The 26,141-nt window shown below is 38.9% G+C and overlaps 1 protein-coding gene across 18 annotated transcripts in view; it reads right to left on the reverse strand.

The window, feature by feature from the left end:
- The window catches only part of LTBP1 (latent transforming growth factor beta binding protein 1), a 384,533-nt gene that overhangs the window by 21,377 nt on the left and 337,015 nt on the right, over positions 1 to 26,141 (reverse strand). For 12 of the 18 annotated variants that reach the window (XM_087436922.1, XM_087436921.1, XM_087436918.1 and 9 more), the window contains 7 exons: positions 25,956 to 26,081; positions 22,385 to 22,528; positions 10,339 to 10,515; positions 9,545 to 9,631; positions 7,277 to 7,405; positions 6,455 to 6,595; positions 5,306 to 5,476 (listed from right to left, as the gene is read on the reverse strand). In XM_087436922.1, coding sequence (XP_087293048.1) covers positions 5,306 to 5,476; positions 6,455 to 6,595; positions 7,277 to 7,405; positions 9,545 to 9,631; positions 10,339 to 10,515; positions 22,385 to 22,528; positions 25,956 to 26,081 — 975 coding nt within the window. The remainder of the gene's footprint in view (positions 1 to 5,305; positions 5,477 to 6,454; positions 6,596 to 7,276; positions 7,406 to 9,544; positions 9,632 to 10,338; positions 10,516 to 22,384; positions 22,529 to 25,955; positions 26,082 to 26,141) is intronic. The other 6 variants (XM_087436919.1, XM_087436932.1, XM_087436930.1 and 3 more) reach the window with 1 other exon arrangement.

Consider the following 26,141-nt stretch of genomic DNA (forward strand, 5'->3'; position numbering starts at 1 on the left):
CAAAAACCCCAACATTTTAAGAGCGGGCAGGATTAGAGGGTATTGCAAGGGGAAAGAGAGGAAGAGGAGGCAGGATCAGGAATAAGGGAATGGAGGCCTCCAGAGGTCCAGGAGGGGGAGGCTGTGAGTGCACGACCACTTCAACAAACTGTCCACTGTCGCATCTGCAGTGCCGCCCTCAATGATCCGCAGCCTTCTCCTAATGCCTGGTGTCTGGCCTCCAAGACTTTAGCTGAGAATTCAAAGGGGATCCTAAGCAGCCAGGGAAATGTGCCGAATTACACAACTATGCGCTTCACCTCATGTAAAGTTACCCTGACACAATCCATCCCCCTCCGCTCACTTCCCCTGCAGGTGGTACCACTCCAGGAGATGCCACCTAACTTCAGAGAACACGATCCAGAGAGCCACTCCTACCTCCTCTACCTACCAGCATTCTCAGATGTAGCTGCTGCCTTAGCAAGAATTAGTGCCCATGACCTATCGGACCAGAAGTGTGAAAGTCTGCTCTGGAGCCAAAGCTTTACTTTACGCTGCACTTTAATGCTCAAAGCCGATGACAAGTGCTGCGATTTACTCCTCAAATTCCTCCAGCACTGTTTCCATCAGTAACTAATTGTTCCCCCAAGCAGTGCTGCACTCCCGGGGAAACTGGAAGGTTCTGTGCCTGACAGGCTGGGAGCAACCCAGTGCGTATATTAACAAACAGACAATGTGGTCCTTCTCAACTATCAAGATAGCCATGAACAGCATATTTAAAAGGTTCAATGGCAGAAATTATGAGCAAACTAGTTTTAAAATTCACACATTCTTTGCTTCCTCTTTGAAAAATAGCAGCAATGAAGTTGGTTTTAACAAAATCAATTTGGATGCTGTTAGATATCTTTAGAACCTTCTAGTGTGGTCGGAGCACCAGCAGCTGCTGCATCACCTTAAAACTTGTTAAGAATGCAGAATCCTACCCACCTCCCTCCACCTAGGAACCAGAATCCGTTTTCTAAGATCTCCAGGTAATGGACACGCCCATTAATGTTCATGGAGCAGTGGTCTAGAAGAGAAAGTTTTATGCGAGAACAATCATTTCTACATTTGTCTTTCCTTAATTCATATTCAGATGATACTAAGTAATTGTATATTTTATAAGATTCTTGGATTTCAGTTACATTTGAAAATGCATTTGATCTGAGTCACCTAGCAGTAGTAGCAATAGCTGCTAGTATGCTTATCATGTGTCAAGCACTGTTTTAAGTGGTCAATATGAACTTATTTAATTCTTGCAACAACGCTGTGAGGCTGGTGATATTATTTTCACAGGAGGAATTGAGGCACAGAGAGACAAAGTAACAAGGTTGTGTAGACAAGAAGTTGCCAAACCAGGATTCAAACCCAGGCAACCGGGTTCCAGAGCCCATGTGCTCACTCCTATGCTCCTCTCAGTCACTCAGTCCAGCAGAAAGGTGCTCAATGGGAGATGGTTCGGTGTAGATATGACAAGAACATGAGGTGCTAATCAGAGGAATGCCAGCTACCCATGGGACCCCTAGAAAAATTGCTTAACTTTGCTGTAGACTTCTCTCTGGATTGAGAATAGACAATCCCTCAGTTTAGTCCTAGGCCCATAATTTTAAGAGTATAAAAGAAATACTCTTCCTGGGCTGCCTAACTAATTCCTATACTCCAACTGAAACACTTAGAATAGCGGTTTTCAATATGTGTTCCTTGGAACCCTGGGGTCCTTCACAGGTATCTTGAGAGCCTAAGTAGTTGTTCTCCCAGCCAGTCCTCCTAGCATCTTTGATGTTAATGAATTTATATACTGGAGGTTAAAATAATTCAGTTGACAAAAGACTACCATTGCTTAAAAAACAAAAGACCAAAAAACCCTGATTTTGAGGATTGGGTGACTATATACTAGAGATTCTTTTTGGAGAATTTATCATAAGTACTATGCGTATATAAACTAGAAAGAGTGTAGCAATGATGGTAAACTTTTTAAAATTTGGCATGTGGTACCATTTTTTTCCTGATACCTCATACTCTCCTAAAAATATTATATAGTGTATATTTGTTCACATGTATTTGTTCACATTTACATTTAAAAATTTGTTTTGTAAAATCTCAGTTAAAAATAATTGATGCAATATTCTAAAATTCATTTCTAACAGCAAAATACTTGAATATTCTTTTAAAAACCTAGTCAATTAAATTTGATTTTCAAAGGCACTGGGTTGTCAGATTTATATGCAGTAAATACTTAATATCACAGGATCACAACAGGGACAAAATAAAATGCAAACACATGCAGAAGCTTTCATAAAGGAGTGTCCATAACAACAAGCATACCACGACCCAAACGTCAGGGTTATAAAAAGAAAAAATGTGTACGAAGCTCCTACAAATCAATAAGATAAAGACGCCAAGTCCAAAAAAGAAATAGGCAAAGGATAAGGTAAACAATTCATTGACAAAGAAATACAAATCACCTATAAACATGGAAAAGATGCCCAAATTCCCTAGAAAAAAGGGAGATACATATAAGATACCCTTCTCACCCATCTGATAAGAACAACTTTAAAGACTGAGAATAGCCAGCGGTAGAAGGGGGTATGAGAAAAGGGTATGAGGTTGACATTTCAAACACTGGCAATGTGAGCATAAATTTGCGCAATATTTTTGAGAGTAATATAGTAAATTTAAAGTGCACATATTGGGCCGGCCCCGTGGCTTAGCGGTTAAGTGTGCACGCTCCGCTGCTGGCGGCCCGGGTTCGGATCCCGGGCGTGCACCGACGCACTGCTTCTCCGGCCATGCTGAGGCCGCGTCCCACATACAGCAACTAGAAGGATGTGCAGCTATGACATACAACTATCTACTGGGGCTTTGGGAGGAAAAATAAATAAATAAAATTATAAAAAAAAAAATAAAATAAAAAAAATAAAGTGCACATACATCCCGACCTAGTATTTTCATTTGTAGGAATTTTTTTACTGAGGTACTTCCACAGGTATATATAAGAAACACACAGGAAGGTTTATTGCAGCATTGTTTACAAGATTGAGTCAGGGTGGGGCAGGTGGGGGTAGGAGGATGGACAATCCAATTGTCCAGTGCTGGCGGTGACTGACTACAACATGGTACATCCATAAAACAGAGTCTGTATAGCCATTTAAAAAGCTACCATCTTTCATCAATTCTAAGATACCATAGATTGTAAAATGCATCCTGGTATAACAGACATTAAAATGTGAAAAAACGGCTGTGGCCATTGTTAGACGCCATCAATTATAAGATACCCCCAATTTCAGAAATGCTGGAGAGTAAAACAAAACACAAACTGTGCCTTAGATCAATGATATGGACTTCCGTTTTAAATATTCTCTTAAATATAAATAACACAATACCTAATATAAATATAAATATATAACAATAAATTAATGAGTATGAAAGAGGTTTGGATGATTAAAAACCAGCTGTTAAGAGTGAACATCTCTAAGGAGCAGAGTTCAACTGCAACGGGGTAGGTGGAGGGGGACGTAACATCTCTGATTCTTTAGAAGTAGTATATATTACTTCTGAAAAAAATTAAATAAAATACACTGCCTAAGTAAAAATGATCTGAGGTATTAGAGCATTGTGAGAAGATGACTCAAGTCCCATGGTTTTCACTCTCCTCCCCTTGTGGCATCTGCATCCAGGGGCAGAGGCAACAGTAATGCCAACAATTATACCACTTCCTGTGTTCCTGCTCTACATCCGCTCAGTCCTCACAACAACCCAACAAGATAAATGTAGATGCCTCTGTTTTACAAATGAGCTGCACTGGGTGAGGTTATTTTGCTGAGTCCTGCAGCTGTTGTGGGCAGTTCTGGATCCAGACCCAGCCTGTCTGGCCCCAGAACCCACCCGCTTTCCAATGTTGGGCTACTATCATTGCCGTCTATTTCTTTACGTATTTGCTCTTTATTCTTTGCTATTCTTTTTCCTTTTACAGCATCTCAAATTATTTTCTTTTTTATGCTACATGGGTTGTAAGTTATTTCCAAGCTGAAAAGCTAATTTATTAAATAGATTGAAAGTTGCATTCTAATTAAATTCACGAAAAATTAATGCATTTCCCCTTTTCAAGCAACTCTTCCCCTCTTGACCATTCTGAGAATTTGTTCGTTATAAACTCCTTCACTTGATAACCACATAGTATTTTTCTAGCTTTAATAAATCTATTTTATAGTCAAAGACAAAATGATATACCAAATACTTTCGAGTGCTTTTTTTTTTTTTGTGAGGAGGATCAGCCCTGAGCTAACATCCGATGCCAATCCTCCCCTTTTTTCTTGAGGAAGAGTGGCCTTGGGCTAACATCCGTGCCCATTTTCCTCTACTTTATATGGGACGCCGCCACAGCATGGCTTGACAAGCGGTGCGTTGGTGCGTGCCCGGGATCCGAACCTGCGAACCCCGGGCCACCACAGCGGAGCACGTGCACTTAACTGCTTGTGCCACTGGGCCGGCCCCTCAAGTGCTTTCTTTTAATGAGCAGTAAGTAGCTGCAGTGGTAAGAAGAGAAATAAGCAGTCAGTGTGCAACCCAACAGTCACCAACAGCCCAGCCCGGGAGCCGGAGTCAGCACCTGCAGTCCCCCTCCAACAGGAAGGGAGGGGACAAAACTGAGAGCTTAGCCTGTTGCATTTTTTGCCAGTTGACCAAAGGTTTAAGCCCAGATGTAAAACTTGAAAAGAAAAGAGATTTGTTCCAATAAATTTTGAACAAATGAAAATTTTGAACAAATGAAAATTACATTTTCACTTTCTTACTTTCTACTCTCTTCCTTTATTGTTCTGACCCCTTGTTGATCCCTCTCACAAAGAGGTTGACGTAAAAACTTGGACTTGGAGCTATGAAGATTATCTATAGTCTCCAACACTTTTTGCTCTAAGTAGAAATTGTTAGAAATGAGATGGATTGTAGGAAAAACAGTAGTATTAGGAAATATAAATTCTTAAGATCTATGTCACCAATTGCTAAATTGCATTATGCTTCTTTGGGTCATTTATCATTCTTTGGGGAAATGGGATGAAGGTTTCAAAAATTAACGACAGGGTCTGGATTGGAAGTAAACCAGGAACCAGATGTTAATGCAACCCAGCTCTTCCCCTCCCTACACACACACACACCCCATCTGATCAAAGTAAGGTATCAGGAGTGACGGTGAAGATATATAAGTGAAAGAGAATTGCCAGGCTCCAAGGGAGGTGAGATGAACTTATTCCCAAAGGCCTCCAGCAGAATGAATTGGATAAGGGCTCACCTGAATCTTTCATAGGGCAGAGAGCACACTGCATACCCCAGGCCTCTCCATACAAACAGCAGCACTCAGTGTAAGTCGTCTGCTTGCCAACAAGGGGCCGGCTACACACATACTCATCACTCAGATGTTCCCAGCACAGATCTTGGTAGACATCAGTTTCTTCAATTTGTTCTGAAAGGGAAGACATGGTTCCATGACAATTGGACTGTTACTCCTATTTCATCAACACTGCGGTGGAAGCCAGCGAGTCTCAAAGTTTCCATCTCCATTTCTAAGAGCGACTTCCAAGTAAAAGTCTGAAGCCAGCCTGGTCTTTCCACGGATCAAACCTCTGTCATCTCCAATTGGGTGTCATTCCATCAGCTGAAATTCAACCTGCCCATCATGTTCTGATTAAATCCTTCCCTCTACAGCTTCCCATCGTTACATAAAACACCCCACTATCTTGCTTCTATATTTCATAACCCTGATGAACTTCTGCTTCTCCCAATTTTTGCTTTTTTACATTTCCTCCTTTGTCAAATCCTACCATTTCTTTCCACATAACATTTTTTGGATTCATGCTTTCTCACCCAATTCGTCTGCCAAGGCCTCAGACTAGTGACACTTCATCCTAGCATCCTCAATTCTAACCTTTCCACCTTTCAATTGACTTCATCCAAAGTAGTCTCCTGAATGTAATGATGCATCGATCAATTATGCCAATTATCAGTGGCACATCACCTCATCGGGGGTGAAGAGGGATTCCTATCAATGGACTTGAGGGGTCTCCACTACCTTGTTGAATTCCACTGTCTTGTTGAATGCCCAGGCTCATCTGTGTCTTCCAGTCCAGGCAAGCAAACCTAATTATCTTTCCCTGAACTTACAACTTCCTCAGCTGCCAGTGAAGGACTCTCAGGCATGGAACAGCTCTGCCATCTGCTCAGCCATTCCATATTCTGTCGTCCATTAAATGAGTCTATTTGGGGTATTAAATCTCCTACATGCGGATGCTATGCATCTTATTATTTCTCTTAGCATCTCATTTTAATTTCAAAATACCCAAGGAATCAATTTTTCTATTTTCCAAGAGCTCACATTTCAATCAAAAGGAAAACCTTATGACATTTATTTGGACACAGACTTGCACCTCACATCCAAACATACCATGTGATTCAGTTGGTCGTATACATTTCTTTTCTGAAGCATCCAGGACCATTGGATGAGTACAGAAGCAGTTATAAGACCCTTCTGTATTAACACACTGGCCATCAATACAACTGTTGGGGTCTTGACATTCATCCATATCTTGAGAGAAAAAAATTATTGAAGAAAATCAGCAATCAGTTGCACCTCACACACTTACCGAACTTTACACACTGCTAAATTTAGTTCACCTTCCAGGGGCTGCCACATTTTAATTAACTACATATCATCATCCAAAAGAGATCAGCTCTGACTATAAAAATGTTAAGTTATATTGATTGGAAAAATAATGTTGCCCTGCTGCTGCTGCTATTAAATAAAAAAAGAAAACATTTAGGAACAAGATATGCTTAGAAATGTAAGATAAAATGCCTCTTTATGATAGTTTTAAAATTATTTCCTTTTGCTGTGTTTCTCTGCCTAGAGTATATGGTTTTCTGCTTAAGCATTAAGGTCTGGGTCAGTATTTAAAAATGTCTTTCACTTGCATGGTATGAGTGATGGAACAGGAGGTTCCTCAGACCAAAAGAACACTTCAGCTAAACCAGTGACCTGAATTGTAATTCCACATTGAATATTAACTCTTTGTTTCAAATCTATTCAAATAGTAGTATGGAGGCTTTTTATTTTCATAAATCTTATTGCTCCAGAAAAAGATCCACAAAACATTTACACATCTTTTCAACACGTGATTTAGATTCAAAGAAATTTTTACTACACAGCATTACTTATTTTTTTCCATCTGTATATTTTCACAGTACACTATATCCTCTTAAAACTTACCAAAGCACTGCAATTTGACGGGATCATAGTACGTCCCTTGCTTACAGTAGCATTCATAACCGGGCTGAGTGTTCAAACAAAAGCCATTTTTGCAGATTTCTTGTCCAAAGAGTTGGCATTCATCTGCATCTATGGGGGGAAAAAGGAGAAATAGAAAAAGGAGTTAGCTTGGGTCTTTCAGTTAAAAAGAAGAGTCTAAGCAACATTGGGCATCAAGTTGATATAATATTTATATTCCCAAGACTCTTAAAGACACAGCAATATAAAATTCTTCAAGTTAGGCCTAACTCACAGATGTAGAAACATAATCAGGTTTGTCCGTGATATTTAAGGAACAATGCCAAAAACATTATTAGAGAAGGTATATTTGTAAATATGGTTTCAGGATGCTACCTCATATTTGATGAAATAGTCTATGGATTCCACAATGGCACCAACAATATTCTCTGAAGAATACAGCTTTTAAGAAATGTGCCTTTCTATAAATGTATGTTTTGGCCCATTTAACTAGTTGAGATGAAGACAACAGTCAAGAAGAGTTTGATGGAACTTGATGAAAGCCTTCTTTTGGGGCTGGCCCAGCGGCGTAGCCATTAAGTTCACGCGCTCCACTTTGGCAGCCTGGGGTTTGCTGGTTCAGATCCTGGGCATGGCCCTACACACCGCTCATCGAGCCATGCTGAGGCGGAGTCCCACATACAGCAACTAGAAGGATGTACAACTATGACATACAACTATCCACTGGGGCTTTGGGGAGAAAAAAGGAAAAAAGGAGGAAGATTGGCAACAGATGTTAGCTCAGGGCCAATGTTCTTCTTCTTCAAAAAAAGAAAGTCTTCTTTTTTGGTGATAATGATAAGCTACTGAAAGCAGAAGTTGACAATGGTGTTGGCAGACCCATTCCTCTGCAGAATTTAGGGTGCTTACCATCACCAAACCTCAGTTTACTCAACAGGAAATTGGGGATAATGGGCACATCTGCCTGATAGGACTGAAAGGATTAAAGGAGAAAATCCATGTAGAGGACTCAGTATACTCTCAAAAAGTGTTATCTATTGCTTGTACTGCTATTATTATTAGCATCACGTCTAGCATTTCAGAGCTAATGTCATCTAGTCCTCATGTAAAAAACTGGAGACTCCATAGATGAATCACTCAAAGATACACAGCTGGAAAATGGCACAGTCAAGTCCACAATACATGGCTGTTGGGATCTGCATCTAATCTTCTTGTAACCATTTACAGCACTGCTAAGACAGGATAAGGAGGAATTTATTTTTTATAAAAGAGGACGACCTTATTCCATAATATGAAGTGATATTTAACTATATCCCTGCAAAAACACAGTATAATATGATATTTGTGAACTTGAAAATCATTAAATACATAATGCAAACCAAAGTGTTCTTGTTATTTAATTGGACTAAATCACAGATGTATTTAAAAAACACATATGGAATTTCTTATCCAGCTACTGAATTATATCATATCATTAAAATACTAACTTTCAAAAGGGTATAGACAATAAAAATGTTTTTAGTCTGTTTTCCAGCCACTTAGCATTTTTCAATACTAAACTTTAAAGGAAAAAAAATGTTGTATATAAAAGGTCATAATATCTCTATCATGGAAATGTCAAAAGTTAGTGGTTAATGAGGAAATATTCATACACGTGGTTTAAATTTCACCAAAATAAAAAGGCTGCACATTTATTTTAGAACTATAGACTAATAGCATTAAATATATAAAACACATCTTCTTTTCCATTCCTTATTATGGATCTGTGGCCATTAGTAAAAGGTGCTAGCAATAGTAGGATGAGTTCTAAGAAAAGAAGAGTCTTAGCTTTGTTGATGACCATCAAGACCAACATGACGATGGTCAACATTATATGGTCCTAATATATGATTTCTAATATACCTCTGGGAAAAAAGAATACATTTCTCAAATACAGAATTTTGTGTTAAGTACTTTTACATGTTATCTCATTTAATCCTCATGATAACCTTTGAGACATTATTCCTATCTCAGAGATAAAGAGATGGAAACTCAGAAGGTCAAGTGACATCCCAAGGTCACACAGCTTTAAGTGTTCTAACTGCCAAGACCTGGCTCTGCCTAGAGTCCACAGGGGCCTTCTTCCAATGGTAGAAGTAAAGGCTTTTTAATCAGTTCCCATGGCTCAAAAGAACTCTAACTCAAGCTATGCTTTTACGTGAATGCCTGATATGTACACATGCTGCAAATTCATTTCTGCTTGACTCTGACCTTTATAGTTCTCGCCATCAGTGTCATAAGAGGATTCTCCAGCAGGCACAAAACCTTTCCCTCTAGGGCACATTTCAGTGAATTCAGCTGATTTCAGGAGAGACAAAAAAGGAAAACAAGAAATAAGTTGTAAAAAGAATAAAATATATCTTCCATGAATGTGTTTTAAATTCAGTTTTGCTTTCTCAGACTCAGTAACTTTAAAGCAAATCTTGCCATCTAATTCAGGCAAATGAACTCAGTACAATTTCCAAAATTATGGATTAGGTGCAAATAAATCTAATGACTTCATAAGTTTACTGATAATTTTTTAAAAACCCTCCTAGTTCATGCATATTTTATTTACCCATGTTTTAATTGATGTTATGACTTATTTCTCCATTACTATGGTCTCTAGCATTTTAAAGGTTTAATAAGACACCTTCAAGCAAAGTTTTAGCCTAAATATTCAAGCTCTAGTTATGGATAATGCTGTGTCATTTTTAGCAAAAAAGATTGGCTTTAACTTAAAAATGGAATAAAACAGAATTATCTTTCTGCCAAAATATCATACGGAACCTGACTATAATAACATATTCTGTGATGGACAGAAGTTAAATTTAAGAATTCATATTGAGGTGCCATGACGGTGATCCTTCCAGCCCTGAATGAAACTCATTATAAAGTAATCTCACCTCAATTGGACTACAGCAGGTACCAGCGAATGTTATCACTTCAAAATGAGAACCTGCCAAGGCCCATAGATACCACATGACCAGATGCAAGTTTGAATACACCACTTAGCTGATTCTTACCAGTTCCCAAGACCGGGCAGGGGAAGATCTCGCAGTTATCTCCCCACCCAGCACCAGAGGTACAGCAGCATTCTTGTTTGGTGACATTGGGGGCCAGCACATTATCACAGAGACTGGCGTCGTTTAGATTATAGTAGCATTCTTTCTTTTCTTCTCTGGGTTGATCTACATCTAAGTCTACACAGAGTGGAGAAAGTAAAAAGAGTGTTGACAGGACGCATCAGATCTGTCTGTATCACAAGAGTAGAAAACACAATGGTGAAACAGACAAATGGCGAAACAGAATGACTGGAGGTGCCAATAGCATCTCATTTATGGAAAGCTGCTTTCCACTTTCGGTGCTGGATTCTTCCACTTCAAGATAAAAATGCACTTAAATTCTGAATTTTGATGGATTTCTAACACACCCGAACAGTGTAAATCTGTCAAAATCATTTCCTTTTACGTTAACCAATTATTTTATTCTTGTAAATTTGACTGTGAGTTTCCATATCTGCTTTCTTGCCAGACATAGGACCATTCTTTACCAAGCTATAACACCTACTTAAATCGATGAAAATTTTCCCCAACACTTGACCAGAGATGTGGGGCACACGTAATATTTACCCCTTAGGTGATTGTTTGAATCAACCATGCCCCCAATCTTTTCTCAGCAGTACAAAGCAGAAGATAACCAGAAAAACACTGCAGTCACCTGGAGTCTATAAAATAACCTTTCATTACTGAAAATCTAACTACTTAAATTGCTGCAAAGAGATGACTGAATGAAATAATGAGTGCCAGCTAAGCCTCAGGGTAGAATTTCAAGGCTGGGCTCTAGTCCCAACCCACGTGCGCCCTAGAGGAATATATATTCTAACAGACTCAGTTGAACCCTCTGTGATAAAAGACAAACAAGGTGATGATAGAAGACAAATGATGAGAACAAACTCCACCTATTTTCAGATAATACTAAAAATGAGTTAATCCCATCAGATTTGAAGTCCATGAACAAGTCTGTGCTTTTAAAAAAATGATCAATATTTTGTAACTAGACTTGGAAAGTAGTCTAATCTATTCCACTATATGCTATAGAGCTCAGATTACTGCCTATAATCCAGTTAGAATTTACTAATAGTTTTTATTTTATGCTATGTCAAATAGCATAAAGCTGACTGCATAAATGCATAAAGCATAGCTGACTACTGCCATCACAATTACTTAGATTAATTCTAATGGAATATTTTCATCAGAATTCTGCTGTTTCCAGATTCTTAAGACCTAGAGAAACTATAGGGACAAAGGGAAAACATTTGCCAGGGAGGATAAGACTTTAATGTCAACACCTAACTTTTTTTTGAAGTTGGTAGATAATTATATGAGGAAAATTTAGTGAGTTATTTTCACAATAGTTTATTACTATATATTTATTTTGGCAGATTCAGATTGACTGTGGAAATCTTGATTAATACATCAAATAGCAAAGTTGTTCTTAAAACGTAAGTTCATAAAATTTTATCAGAAAGGGCACTGCTCTTGTTTTCCTCTTGTGGCATTAAAAACAAGCACAGCGGCAAACATACCTTGGACGTATACCTCACTCTCAGAACACAGAATAATCAATGAGAACGTAAAAGATCCCTCTCACACCTGATTCTGGCTAATTCCCAGATTATTCTGGCTATTTCTCGTACTATTCTGTCTTTGACAGAATCCAGCTTGGACTCTAAGTTAGTGTTAATAGCTGATGACAAATTCAAACCTAGAATAAGCGTCCAGGAAAAAACTGAAATGCTGATTCCTATGCAGTTTATAAAGCAGTTTTAAATCATTTCCTTGTGTGTGAAATTGGATAAAACCTGCCACATCCCTCATCTCATCTAGCTTTTCCAGTGTGCAGAGGACAGAAATATGCTTTGCCCACTCTGATGCAATGGACCACCACCAGCTCAGTCTCTTCAGGAGGGGCTCTAAGCTCTTATACATGGAATAATTTGGAAAAACTAAATGATTTTATCTTAAATTATTATTAAATCAACCATGAACCCTGTAGAAAAGCTTATAAACTCTCCCAACCCTTGTGAATAAATTGAAAGCCTATGACTATTAACAATTCTGCTCATTTATTTTATTCAGTTGGCCTAAAAATGCAGCTGGCGTTTAGAAATATAAATCAAGTCAGCAATACAACTAGACCTTTACCAATCAAGTTTACAGTTTGTGCTCAAAGAAGGCTCAATAATTGTTTTTTTCTTGTGTACAAAGTTGTAGGTATGTCATGGTATTTATTACAAAATGGAAGACTATGCAGTAGGATATGAATGAAGACTGCTACATTCATAGGTAATCAGAAACCAAAGGCTTCTGTCTCAGTGAAACCTTTATACGCATATATATATAAAAACACTGTCTGTTTTCTACAATGTTTGTTACACTCACAGCACAGAAACTAAGAGAGAAAATCATCGTTGCTTTTTTCCTTTTTCTTTGGAAGGAAACTCACAGGTTATTGCATAAGGGAAACAATCAATAACATCATTGTATTATGCAGGTTTTATATTGGTTGTTAGAAGTTTTGCTCTTATTTTCTTTCCAAGCAGTTTCAAAGTTCAATGTTTACACAGCTGAAATTGAGGGTTAGGCAGGCCCTAATCCGTGTTTGGAAAGAGATGCAAATTCTTTTTAAAGAGCTGGTCCACAAAGGTCATTCTGTGAAAAACTATAATTTCCCTATCTTCCTAACCTTTAAAAACTTCCTAGAGCATTTTTCCACTGGAGGAACACTCTGACCGGTGAAAACATGTAATGTGATTTCTTTAAAGAATCTCTGTATACGTTTAGGTCACTGCCTAGGGGAGAAATGTTTCTGTCACAAAATAATTTTAAAAGATCAAATCAATGGTTATAGAAAGTGCCAAGCATTAAAGAGAATGAATTTCATTTTTCTTAAACATTTTATGAATAAGATTAGCCATAATGTATATCTCATGCCAGGGACTTCTAAGAAATATATTACTTCTCCTCCAATATTTTCAGATTTGATTTTTCAATTTGTATTTAGAGGTTGCCTTAACATCTGTGTATAAACAGAAATCTGTGTATTTTAATCCTAGGGTATGGCTGGCAATAGGAAGTGAGTTTTGGGACCTTTGACATGTGTGCTTTTTTTGAAGGAACTTTCACAGAGGCCTTTTGATGTGGTCCACAGAGTAACTCCACGTGATAGACGGTGCAGGTTATAAAGCATCCTCACTTTCCAGCAGAGAATACTTAGGTGGGTCCAATGTCCCATCCCTAGTGCTTTCCCCAAACCTCTTCTACGGGGCTCAGCTTCTGAGCATCTCAACTAGCAAGACTTTGTTTTGCTTTGCCTTTTTTCTTTTTATTTCTTTTTTCTCTTTGAGACAAACAGGGAAGGCGCAGCAGATAATCCCTGGCGGTGTAGAGTTCAGCTATAAGGCCATGTATGGCGTGATCGTGTTCCCTTGCCCTGTACAGGAAGGGGCGGGTTTGAGCTATAGGTGCCACTTGTGAAGAGCCCCTTCTAGAAGCTCCTCCTCTCTTGGTTCGTCAGAAAGAAGAGGGTGTGGATATTCACTTATAGGGTTATTTCCTTCTTTAGTCTTTCCTCGAATATGTCTAATCTTAGGCTTGCTGTAGGGGTAAGGAAATCTGGAACTTTTTGTTAGTTAAAGTGGACACAAAAATTCTAAATGGGCCTTTGTCTTTGCTTTCACTTTGTATTTGCAATCTGTTCTGAAGGTCTTTATGAGCTAATCCTCTCCGTACCCTCCTGGGACATGCAGGATGATGACCAAGACCAAAGAGAAACGTCACACATTCGCGTGAGTAAACAATGCCCCCAAATGAAACACCTGCCATAGTCCTGAAAAATTTTATCAATTTATAAAACTCTGTGACTGTGATAATGTTCAGCAAATTACTTTCAACGGAATTACTGAGGCAGCTTTATTCTTTTTTATTTTTAAAATCTCCACAGGCACTAATGTTTTAAACCAACTCATGCTTTTACGAGAAAGAGAATTCTAGTGTAATATTCCAAGGAATAAAAGAGAACTTGGAAATTGATATATTTCTTTTTTTCTAGCTTTCTCATTCAAAGACCTGGAAAATGAGAAGTGTATGTGTATGTTTTAAGTGGAATTTAGGAGAAAGCCATTGGTGAGTTTCAGAAAACAAGTATCAACAATAGGAATGGACTGGATATGAAGGGATGCAAATAAAAAGGAAAACTGTAGGGCCGGCCCGGTGGCGCAGTGGTTAAGTGTGCACGCTCCGCTGTGGCGGCCCAGGGTTCACAGGTTCAGATCCCGGGTGTGCACTGATGCACCGCTTGTCAAGCCATGCTGTTGCGGCATCCCATATAAAGTGGAGGAAGATGGGCAGAGATGTTAGCCCAGGGCCAGTCTTCCTCGGCAAAAGGAGGAGAATTGGCATCGGATATTAGCTCAGGGCTGATCTTCCTCACAAAAAAAAAAAGGAAAATTGTAGAAAGGTGGTACCTTCAGATGGTACAAGATGTGAAAGAACTCAAAATGAAGGTTAGAAAACAAAGTACAAGACAAAAATTATTTGGAAAGATTCCTCCACACAGTTCCTGTCCTTAAAGAGGTCAATCAGGTGAGGAGTCAGGACAAGACAGTGCTGGGAGAGCACCTAAGCCACACTGCAAAAGGCGGGTGGGGGTGGGGACAAGGCTATCTTGGAAGGCTGCCTGGAAGAGTTGACACTTGAGACAAGTTCTTGAAAAATAAATTAAAAAAAAATTGGCCAGGAAATAAGGTGTGACAGTGGTGAGGAGGAATAAAAAGTACAACTGTATTTAGGTCTGTGTGTGTAGAGCGGAGAGAGGGAGAAGTGGTCTGCACGAGTCATAGAACTGACTCTGAGAGCCTGAGGAAGGGGCAGGGATGCACTAACATGCAAACAAGTGATAGCTGTGTTTCTTACTGAGATGCTGGGGTAGAGGACAAGCCAGTCTCTGTTGGAAGAGAGTCGCCTCAGGGCCTCACACTTAAAAGGCAGACACTAAATACTTGCCAGGTTGAATGAAGGTTTTTCTGGTTTTGTTTTTTCTGGGGAAGGAGTTAGAAGAGAATGGGAGAAGTGAGCCTGGGTTAGGAATCGGCTGGGGAGAAGGTGAGGAGAAGAGCAAGTCTGGAGATAGTGATTTACAGAGGTATTAGCAGAAACTGGAAAAGTCAGGAGGAGAAAAGTGGGCAGACACCGGTGATAGAAGAGACTCCTGAATGCCGAATCAAGTGCAGCAGAGAAAGAAAACGGGAGAGACGCTGAGACAAGCAGGGAGAGGAAGCACATGTGGAGACGGAGAAATGAGTGGATAACAGCCACACAAGCCCTGTCACAACACTGACACATGGGCGTCGCCAGGGCCTGTGAAGATGACCACGAGAATAAAGCCACATCCGAATCGACATGTGAGATGTCTGGAAACGTTTAAAAGGAAATGTAAAAACCATTCCTCTTCAGGCCTTACTTATAGCAAATTCTAGAATCCAAAATGCATTTCTAATGCAACAGTGTGGGTGTCTCTTGTATTACTGAGATAAAATGGTTTATATATATAGTGAATCTGTCACTTTGATCGACTGATATGTCAGTTCATTCAAATATTGACATCTCTTTGTTAAAAACGCAGATATTATTTTAGATACTATACATAGCAAGCAGAAAATTTCAGACGAGTAAAGGCATGGTTTGGTAATTAGCAAACTCTTCTCACTGTTGTCTTTGAACATGAGAAGAAATCTGACCCCCCCACACACGTTTTTTTTGAACCAATGAGCATATTGTCCTCAGCTTTACCTACATTTATGGTATAGATCCATTACAAACACACAATAAGCCCTCAGAAGTCTTATGGCATTTTACAGTGTTTTTATTCTAAATACTGTGGTCTCACTGTCTTTAACTTTTTTCCTACCAAAGGTCTTTTTTTCCAATCAGAAATTATTTTTTAAAAATTCTTTCAATGTTAATTTATTTTACAGGTTAACGAAACACATTTTTAAAAAGCCCTACTCTGCCAAATATAACATTTGAATAACATTATGTGTGGTTTCTTGCCTTTAAAAAAATATGTACATACACAAAACCTGTAGTGGACCTGTCTGGGAAGAAAGAACCAGAATGCTGTTTGAGTTCAATTGTCAGAACCGCGAGGATGACTTGCGCATGTCCCAGGACAGCAGAGAAATGCTTTCTTGCACTCCACTTGTAATTTAACCAAAGCACACAGAGGGAACTATCCCTTTGACACAGAAATGTGAATAGATAATTCCTCATTTAAGTGTGGCCCCATTATATCTTTGATAAAATCAATAATTATTTTTTTCTACAGAACTAACTAGGAAGGAGACGGTGAGGTATAGAAGGGACATATTCTTGAAGGTGGAAAAGGAATTTTATTCAATAATTACTGAGTGTCTGCCATAGGTCAGGCATGGTGCTAAGCAGAGAGCTAGGTTACAGGGGATGCGAAGAGGAATAAGACAGAGTATAAAGGGTCTTGTTGCCCTGCTCATGGATTTGGACTTCACGCTGTAAGCAGTAGTAAGCAGTTGACAGTTTTAAGGATTTAAAACCAGATTTATGTTTCAAAAACTGGCAGCAATGTGGTGCAGGAATCGATGGGAGATGCAGGGAGAGAAGTCAGAAGGCTACTGCTGTGGGTCCAGGTAAGAGATGCTGAAGGACTGGCCCAGGGCAGTGGTAACAGAGGAGCGGGGAGAGATCTGAAAGATACTGTTGAGGTAGAATTGGCAGGGTGTTATGACAGCTTGGATGGATGGGGAGACAAATTAAAGTACGACTTTAAGATTTCCAGTACTGATGTTTGGCAATTATTGAATGAACACAGGGAGAGTAACAGGTTGGAGAGGGAATGGTAATTAATTTGGTTTTGGATCACTTCAGGCAGAGATGCTTACAAGACACCCTGGGGGAAAGGTCCAACAGGAGGCAGCTGGAAATAGGAGTGTGGCCCTCAGGAAAGAGGTGAAGGCAGAAGGTATTTACTTGGCAGTCCACATCATATAAGTAATAGTTGACTCAGAGAAGAGGATAAAATACCCCAGGAGAAGGATATAGAGTAAAAAGAGGGCTAAACATCCTTATTTAAGGAATAGGCATGAGAAAAAAAGTCTGAAAATGAGATAGAAAAAGACCAAGGTAAGAGGCAGGAGTACAGAGAAGAGTAATGTCCTGAGATCAATCAAGGGGAAAAGAAGAGAGAGGGAAGATGAGAAGCCACTGTCAACTGTTTCAGAAGATGGAGTCTGGGATGAGACTAATGGCTTGAGCATATAGAGGCTCACTGATGACCCGTGAGAAAGAAGGTTTACTCAGATGAAGAGTCTGAGGGCCTGATCTCAGTGGGTTGAGGATCAAATGTGAGACCGTTCTGTCGAGGGAGGGGAATATGGATGTCTCCTCAAAGAATCTGGAGGTCCATATGCTGAGAGATTATCCCTGGATGATGACCCTGCAGGGGATTGTCTTTTTTGATATATTTTTGTATGTGCCAATATTCTAAGAAGAATATGCATTATTTTAATAATGAGAACAAAACAAAGAAATAAAGTGAAAAGGAAACCAATTTATAGAAGAATGTGGTGCCATGGGGTCCTCAGCTTTGAGAAACAGAATGGTGAGTGGATTGATTCCTGAGTTGGGCTCCTGTGCCAATTCTTCCAAGGATCAGCTACATGACCCTAAGAATAACATTTAAAACTTCTCTCTGGGCCTCAGCTTCCTTACTTATAAATAAAGGAGCTGGGCTGGAAAACCACTAGGATGGTTTCTAGATGCAGAGGTCTAGAATCTAGCTTGTGATATGAGAATAAGCTCTCAAATATATTAGAGAACACTGATACTTAAGAAAACCCTATAAAGAATTATGTAAAGAATTATTTATAATGCAAATAATCACTCCAGTTTGTACGTTTTATAATTTCTGATCTTGTTTATGTGTTTTCTTAAAGTGAGGAACACCTGTATCGATTATATCTTTTTGTGTTCTTTTCGTTACACTTTCTGTTTTAAAAATAAAATTCAGTTCCTACCACAGAGTCTCCTCTGTGCACCAATCAAGACAGAGAATAGTATTTTGTGGGTAAGGCTTGAAGGCTGCAGTTGCCAAGACTAAATATTTACTGCTTCCTTTAGAGTGCCCAAGGACGTAAAGTTTTTATTGAGCAATTATCACAGGCACTGAGGAATAAAACCATGAGGCTCTATTTCACATCCATACTCTCTTACATGTGATAAGTGGTCTGCTATGAACATTTTTTAGTTACGTCTGTCTCAGGCGCTTTTAGGCAAGGTACAGCAATGTAAATTAGTGGCCAAAAGCCCAGGCAGTGAAAAACATTAGACTAGACCTAAAAAAAATTAGGAGCCAAGAAGTAGGTTAGAAATAAAAATCCTAGGATATTAAAGTTCTAAAGTACCTTAAAGGTTACCTGGGACACCGTCTTGCTGGAAGTGGGTGCCCTTCTGCCAGTGGGTATCCCACTTGTTCTTGGATATCTCTGGGGAAACACCCACAATTCCACGAGACACCCACAATTCCATGAGACAGCTATTTGCTGACAAGCTCCAGTTAGATATTGGAAAGTTCTTCTGCGTATTTGTCTGAAATCTGCCTTCCTGACATCCACCCCTTACCCCAATTCTGTCCTCAATATGATACCACTTCAGATCATTATCCTATGGCTCACTGCTGGAATGTCTGTTGTCCTGGGGAAATTCATAGCCGAGTAAAAATATTACAGCCTATACTGCAAATTTATCTTTCCTTTCCTAATTACTTTCAGGAAGGATGAGATCTGAGCTGTTCATTTATCATGTATATAATGAAGTTAATTTGAATCTTTGTTAAAAACTTTAACTTAAATTTGGCACAAAATGTTTTGTTCTGTATAACAGCAGATTCTTTGACTGGAGTATGATACAAACTCTGAACTAGCCACCATTTAACCAAATTGTTGAACTAATCAATGTTCTCTCGCTCTCTGAAAAACATTCTAGCTAATGCCCAAAGCAGGTAGAATGCTCACAGCCAGTAGGCTGTTCTTGGGTGGGCCCACACACTTCTGTTCTTACATGTTGAGTAGTATGCCGACCAAGACTCAGCTATGTTTATTCTCTAACATTCTGTGCCAGTGTATTGATTATTGTAATTACATAATTAAATACTATATAAACCAATAAAATATGAATGTAAATAGAATTGTTTCTAGAACAAGTTAAAGCTTTATAGAGACTAAAATTAATTCAGTAAAAAGAATGTTATCAAATTAGGTGTGGATAAGACAACTGTAGAAAATTGAGAAAAACTGTAAAAATCTAGAGGCATTCTGCACTCATTTACTTCGCAAAGGCTTTTAAATTCTTACTCCCTTTAAAGTGGGCAGCATAGATAATGCATAATAGATATGGTTTATGCTAGACAAGCCAGGCAGAAGTCTAAGAGTGAACTTCTACTCAAAGACAGACTTTGGCCCTTCTTCAAAGATTGGTGAACAAATGTACATTTATATTCTTTAATTCTATTTTTTTTATTTCTAGCTTTAATTACCTTTTTTAAACAACTGATTAATTATTGGCTCTGATGACGTCAGAGAGAAGACTCCTGCTGAAGTTTATAGCTGACCTGTCTCTCAGAATACTGACAGAGGATTGCTAAGATGAAGACGTCTTCATAGACAATCTTAAGACTCCATATAATCAGCCAAAGTTTGCCAAGAACCACACTAATTGAGATATGGTAGAAGTCAAGAGTTGCAGGAACTATACAAATTAATAAGCTTCACCGGTTACTGTTTAGTCATAGACCAATAAAACAATTGGGTATGTAGAGTATTTAGCAGAAGCCAGAGAACTATGGGGAAAATATGCAAGAAACCCAGAAATTAAAGGATTATATATAATGGTAAGAGGAAGGAGAAACTATGTATTCATTGGTAGACAAGCTTCATGAAGCTGAGTATTCAAAATGATGTTCTTTGAAAAAGCAGAAGGAGAACTCTGACCGGAAGAACTTTTCAGAAAGAGAGTCAAGGAGAGAGCAAGGAGACTAAGGGAGATAAATGGCAAAGCAAGTGTTGGGGACTTGGTTACAGAAAAGCCTAAAAAATGGGAGATGAGGAACCAAGCTTGCAAAGAGTCACTGTAAAGTTTTAAGAAGCAGTTTACAGTGAGCTAGTCCAGTTCACCAAAAAAGGGTTCAGATGGTCTCATGATCCTGTTAAGGCATTATTAATTTCTAAAAAAAAAATGGGCAAACTTTAGGATCCCAGATATGTACCCTAATTGAAGCTACGTGAACTGAATGAACCATTTCTTGACATTACCAAACATTCTAGCAAAAATATATTTGTAGTTAAAAGGTCCACTATTTCAGGAGGGATCATAAAAGGATGAGAAATAGATCTCTCTTATGTGTTTGGATTATTGCTTACTATTTTAATACTTTATTTAGTACTTTGCCACAAACAAACGGCTTTTACATATAGGATTTTTTTTAAAAACGATAAAAATCTGAGGTAAATATAATCTTTCTATTTTACAGGTGAGAAAATCAAAACTCATAGGTGTTGAATGTCTAAGCCCAAGCTTACACAGCTGGAAAGTGGTTAGCAGACCAGAACCCTGGTCCTTCCAATTTTAAGTCTTACAAAAGTTTGGAAAATAAAGGAAAAAAGTAAAATTTCCATTAATTCCAATAATTATCTTTTTATGTATTCTCGCCTTCCCTCCCTCCACAGATTATGATCATTGGAATATCTTGTTTTTTCACTTAATATTGTATTATATGTGTTTATCACGACTACTTAATCTTCATATAGATCACTTAATGACTATACAATATTACGATATGTCAATTATTTCAGTCAAAATAATGCTATGGGTGAGTTGCTACTCTACAGAACTAAGACAAATAAGAAAATGACAGTTACTTAACCAGTCGTCATTTTGTTTTTGCTATTATTTTGCTATTAGAGGTAGAACTAAGATGAAAAGTCTATGCTCTATGGCTCATGTGTTGCAGTGGAAGTCACTTGAATGAAGAGCAATCCCTCCCTCCAGTAATAATCCGTCTCCTCTCCTTCACAATGTGTTTGAGTTACTGCCTGTACATTTAATTCTGCACCCTCACCCTTCTATAATTGAGAAATAATTGAGAAGCAAAACGTGCTTGGATGAAAATATTTTTATATTTTATTCCCCATTACTTGCAAAGATAGTTATTTTACACAGAACAAGCATACCCTATTGAGGAATAGTGAAAGCTATCTTAGAAGCATGGATAAAATCAACAGAGATTGAGCAAGAAAATAAAATAGCTATGTTTCATTTTATTTGGCTCTCAAAGGACCATTTAGTCTTTTGCTTTCCTTAAAATACAACCAAGCTATATGGCACAAACTAAAAGAGTGATCTGGAAGTTGATTAATTTATCTGGAAAAGCATCAGCTCTCCATTTCAATTCGTGCCATCATGACACAGCCTAAATCAAATTTTAAATGAATGCAAACACAGCCACTCCCCAGGCCAAATTCTGGAAAAACACCTTCAGAATTCCAAGTGGAAGTCTTTGTAGATCCTGAGAGGCCTATATGTTGCTTTTAATTTAGAGAAGTGTCAAAATACGTTTCTCCGAGGGCCAAGAAAGAAGGGTTATGCAACTGAACGAGATGACGCCATACTAAACCCCAAGTGCCGATGGCTCTCTGAGTTTTAAGCAGTTCCCAACAAATGTTCTCATCCTTTTGGATCCTTTACCCTACTCATGGCATCTCTGGGTTGGAAAGCACATTAGAGGCCATCTAGCCCAAACAGTCATCACCCACATCCTAATTCTACTGATAAGGCAGGCTTGGAAAGAGCATGCAAGCTTCCAGAGACGGCATTGTGCCAGAACATTTGATTCTTATCTCACTCCCACAGTGTTTGGCCCAAACCTGTGTAGGTAGAGGTCCTGAGAGGAGCCTTCAGCCCCTACACTTTACCTGTGACTTACCTGTGGAGGCCCGAGAGCGGCACTGCCCAGTCATGGGGCTGTACTCCTGGTTTTCATCAGCGCACACACACAGGAAGGACCCTTCTACGTTTTCACAGAAGGCTTCACCACACACACCACTGAGCAGTTCACATTCGTTCACATCTGGAAAAGGGAGCACAGATCAAGTCAGACGTGTGTCTTACTCCTGATAGCTCTTTATTTTACCAGGTGTGCCAAGGCTAGCAGTGTCTGCTGGAAGCAAGGTGATCCCCAGGGAGCCATCACACCCCTTCTGCTATTTTGGGGAAGGGGTTCCTAAAGGCAGGGCTGTACACTTTGGTTTGTATGCAAGGACCCTGGAAACACAAAACGAAGGTTCCAAATTCCAATTCCAGCTTTAAGAAACACCCCGGAATTGTATTGCAAGTGTCGTATGTATGCTTCAACCATTTATTTTTGTCTCCCCTCACTTTTCGACATATTGAGTTCTTAACCCAACACGCTACTTTCTGTTCTTAATTCAAGGAAAATTAGCAGCACCGGCACTTCAGAAACCACAGACTTCTTTAAATTTAATTAAAAAATTGTTTTATATCTACTCAAATGTCTGAAAATACATTTCTCTAGCAGCCAAAATGTCCATAATTTAACAACCAGAATTCAGGTTGTGTATCCCTTTGAGAAATGAAGGAAAGACCCCTATAAATATTCACTGGGCAACATTAATCATTCATGTGAAACAAACTGGTCCAATAACTTGTCACTGATTTCACTATGCCTTTTAAATTCTGTTGGTGTTCCACAGTGTAATTTCTATTCTGCTAAATATTTTTCTTCCCTACTTAAATATACTTAAGTAAAACACAATCAAGGAAATTACTGATGAGTATGTTTTATTCAACAGTATGCAAGTACATAGCCGTAAAGAAAGGCTAATGTTTGACCTAAGGTTTATGTTTGACCTTGCCCCATGCTACCTTTTACCTTTACTCCTCCTAAGAAGTTTTATTAATGAGTGCCCAGTTCAGCAAAGTACCTGACTTGACATCTGAAATGCTCATGCATTTTATGCATTAAACGTGTACAAACATCAGCATTCATGAGCCCATTCTGAGATGGTTTACACAAAGTTAAAAATTTGAGCAATTATCCAACTCATTTAGGAAAAAAATCCCATTTTCACCAGCTATTCCCAGTTAATTGGACAAAAAGTTTATGTATCTTGACTTATTTGGATAATTACCTCAGTTTTCCACTTCACTTTGCATATAAACAGATACAAACCCAACGAGCTGAGTTTCACTTACAAAAAGATATTGTAAAACAAAGTAAAGCAGAGAGTTGGTATATTTAATCAACCTAGACAGTCATAATTTAGACCAGAAAAATTGACTTTAGAAATTTGCCAGTTCACATTTATCAATTTTAGGTAAATGTCAAATGGAACTTTCTACTTTCCAACTTGTATTATTTACATGGCTATTGAAATCTCTCCACCAGACTGCATTCATTCGATCAAAAAATATTTTCTAGTTGACTTCTGTGGGCCAGGCACTGGGGAAACAATGATGAGTCAGGCAGGCTCAACTCCTGCCCTCACGGAGCTCAGCGTCAAGTCAGGGAAATTAATCAGATAATCTTACAGGCTGTGATAAGTGCTAGGAACAAAAAGTACCAAGCATGAAAGCACAGAACAGTGGACCCTAAGTGCAAGGGTGGGTTAGGAAACGATATTGGAGTCAAGCCCTATCTGCAGGATGAGTACGTGATAAGAAGTGACAGAGGTGGTGGAGGCGGGGGGGGGGGGGGGGGGGGTGTACAGCCCAGGCCCAAGTAGAGGCAACAGCATGGCCAAAAGTTTGTCTCAGGGCTAATTTATCTCTTAAATTCTACTGAACACCCAGTGTGGTGAAGTACATAATAGACGCATATAATAGGTGCTCAGTTACTAGTTTTGAAAGAGTGAATAAACAGATAAATACACGGACATTTGTTGAGTTCACTAAAATGATAACAAATATTAGTTCTCTAAGGGTGATGTTTTGTGGGCTGAAACGAATGTTAAGACGAGTCTGGTGTGCTCATCTGACTGGTGAGAAATGAACATTAGCCAGGGGCTCAGGAGCTATGTGGAGTCAGTGGTTTGACATCTGATATCTCAATAGTTAACAGTTAAACAAAATGTACTGAGCCCCTCCAACAGGCCAAACATTAGGCTCAGCCAGTGAAGAGAAAAGTTCTCAATCACACGGATCTTATCGTTTTAGAGAAGGTGGCTGCAGGCAGTTTACCCCATGATTATTTCAAAAAAAGTTGAGTACTAGAATAGAATTTGCTCAAGGTTCTGGAAGCAGCAGGAGAGGTCACAACTCAGCTTGAGAGTGAGAGATGGAGCAGGGACAGTATCTGGGAGATGACATCGAATCTCCAACTGCAGGAACGAGCGAGATGAATCCAGGCTCAGAGAAGGGGAGGTCGGGAGGATATTCCCAGCAGAAGGAGCAAACGACAGCAACAAAATTGCACAGTGACATGAGCAACCCTAAGCAGTTTTATGCTGCTGGAACATTAAAAGTGAGGAAGGAAGAGGTGAGGCTGAAAAACAGACGTGGGGGTCAGATCACATGACCCGTTTAGTCAAAGTATCTAGTGAACCTCAGACAACTTTTATGGCTTGTATTTTACCGCAAAGGAGACTAAAGTAGGAGTTGCAACTAGCGATTATGACAGTGTTAGCTTTAAAGTGGTTACTATTCAAGTGATTTTTATCATTCAAACTCCAAATAGATTTTGTTTTCCCGGTTTAATCTGGATCGGAAATGAATTAATGCTTTAACTGCAAATTTTCAAACTAAAAAGTTATGGACTCTTCAAATGCCATCTGTTCTGAAATGAACAGAGCTATTTTTCTTAGAGAAAAAGTTTTGTTATCTGTGCAGTTCTGAATTTAATAACCTTTCTTCTCTTTCCCCTTTAATTGCTCTAATTGTAAATATGTTTCATAATGAATTTGATTTAAAGAAATCACAGCTGATCAGAAAATGAAATATAAAATATCTTCTCCTATATGAGCATGTGCTGGACCATATTCTAGGACATCTGATGGTATTCAAGGTTCCTTCCAGCTCCGTCAATCACAGAACAGATTGAAGAAATATAGTCACGCAATCCAAAGCATCATGTTACCGGTGTCATTCCTGGAAACGGAAACTCATGCCAACACTTTTCCTCAAATGCACTGCCTAAGGAGGTGCATTTTGAAGACAGACAAGCTTTACCACACACCAGACTCTATTTCCTGTGCAGGAGGGACAGATCAGTTCTGCATACTCAGCTAAGAGTTTAAACAGATGGTCTTTTTAATATACATTTAAATTCAAAGTTATACTTCTGTATTTTTAATGTCCCTATCCATTTCAGAAGCCATAGGATCTTATTCCAGATTCCCAAATTGTCTGAGAAAAATCAAATTATGATGAAATTCTGCCCAAATTACCTTGCTTACAATTTGTCCTCTTGTTGATAACTTTGATTTCTTTTCAATAGGGAGATGGGAAACATGCTGGGGGAAAAAAATCTAAAAACTCACCCACACACCCTTGCCCATCCTGTGGGGCCTGAAAGCCCTGATAACAGAGGCAGCGGAAGGAGCCAGCCGTATTGTCACAAAACCCGTGACTGTCACAAATAGTGTTGTTTACACATTCATCAATATCTGCAAAAAAGACATTTAACATCAGACACAAAACACACACTGACAAACACCAGATATGAA

The sequence above is a fragment of the Ceratotherium simum genome, chromosome 11 (assembly GCF_057802395.1).
Source record: "Ceratotherium simum simum isolate JZ-2026a chromosome 11, ASM5780239v1, whole genome shotgun sequence".
Classification (NCBI taxonomy): Eukaryota; Metazoa; Chordata; class Mammalia; order Perissodactyla; family Rhinocerotidae; genus Ceratotherium; species Ceratotherium simum.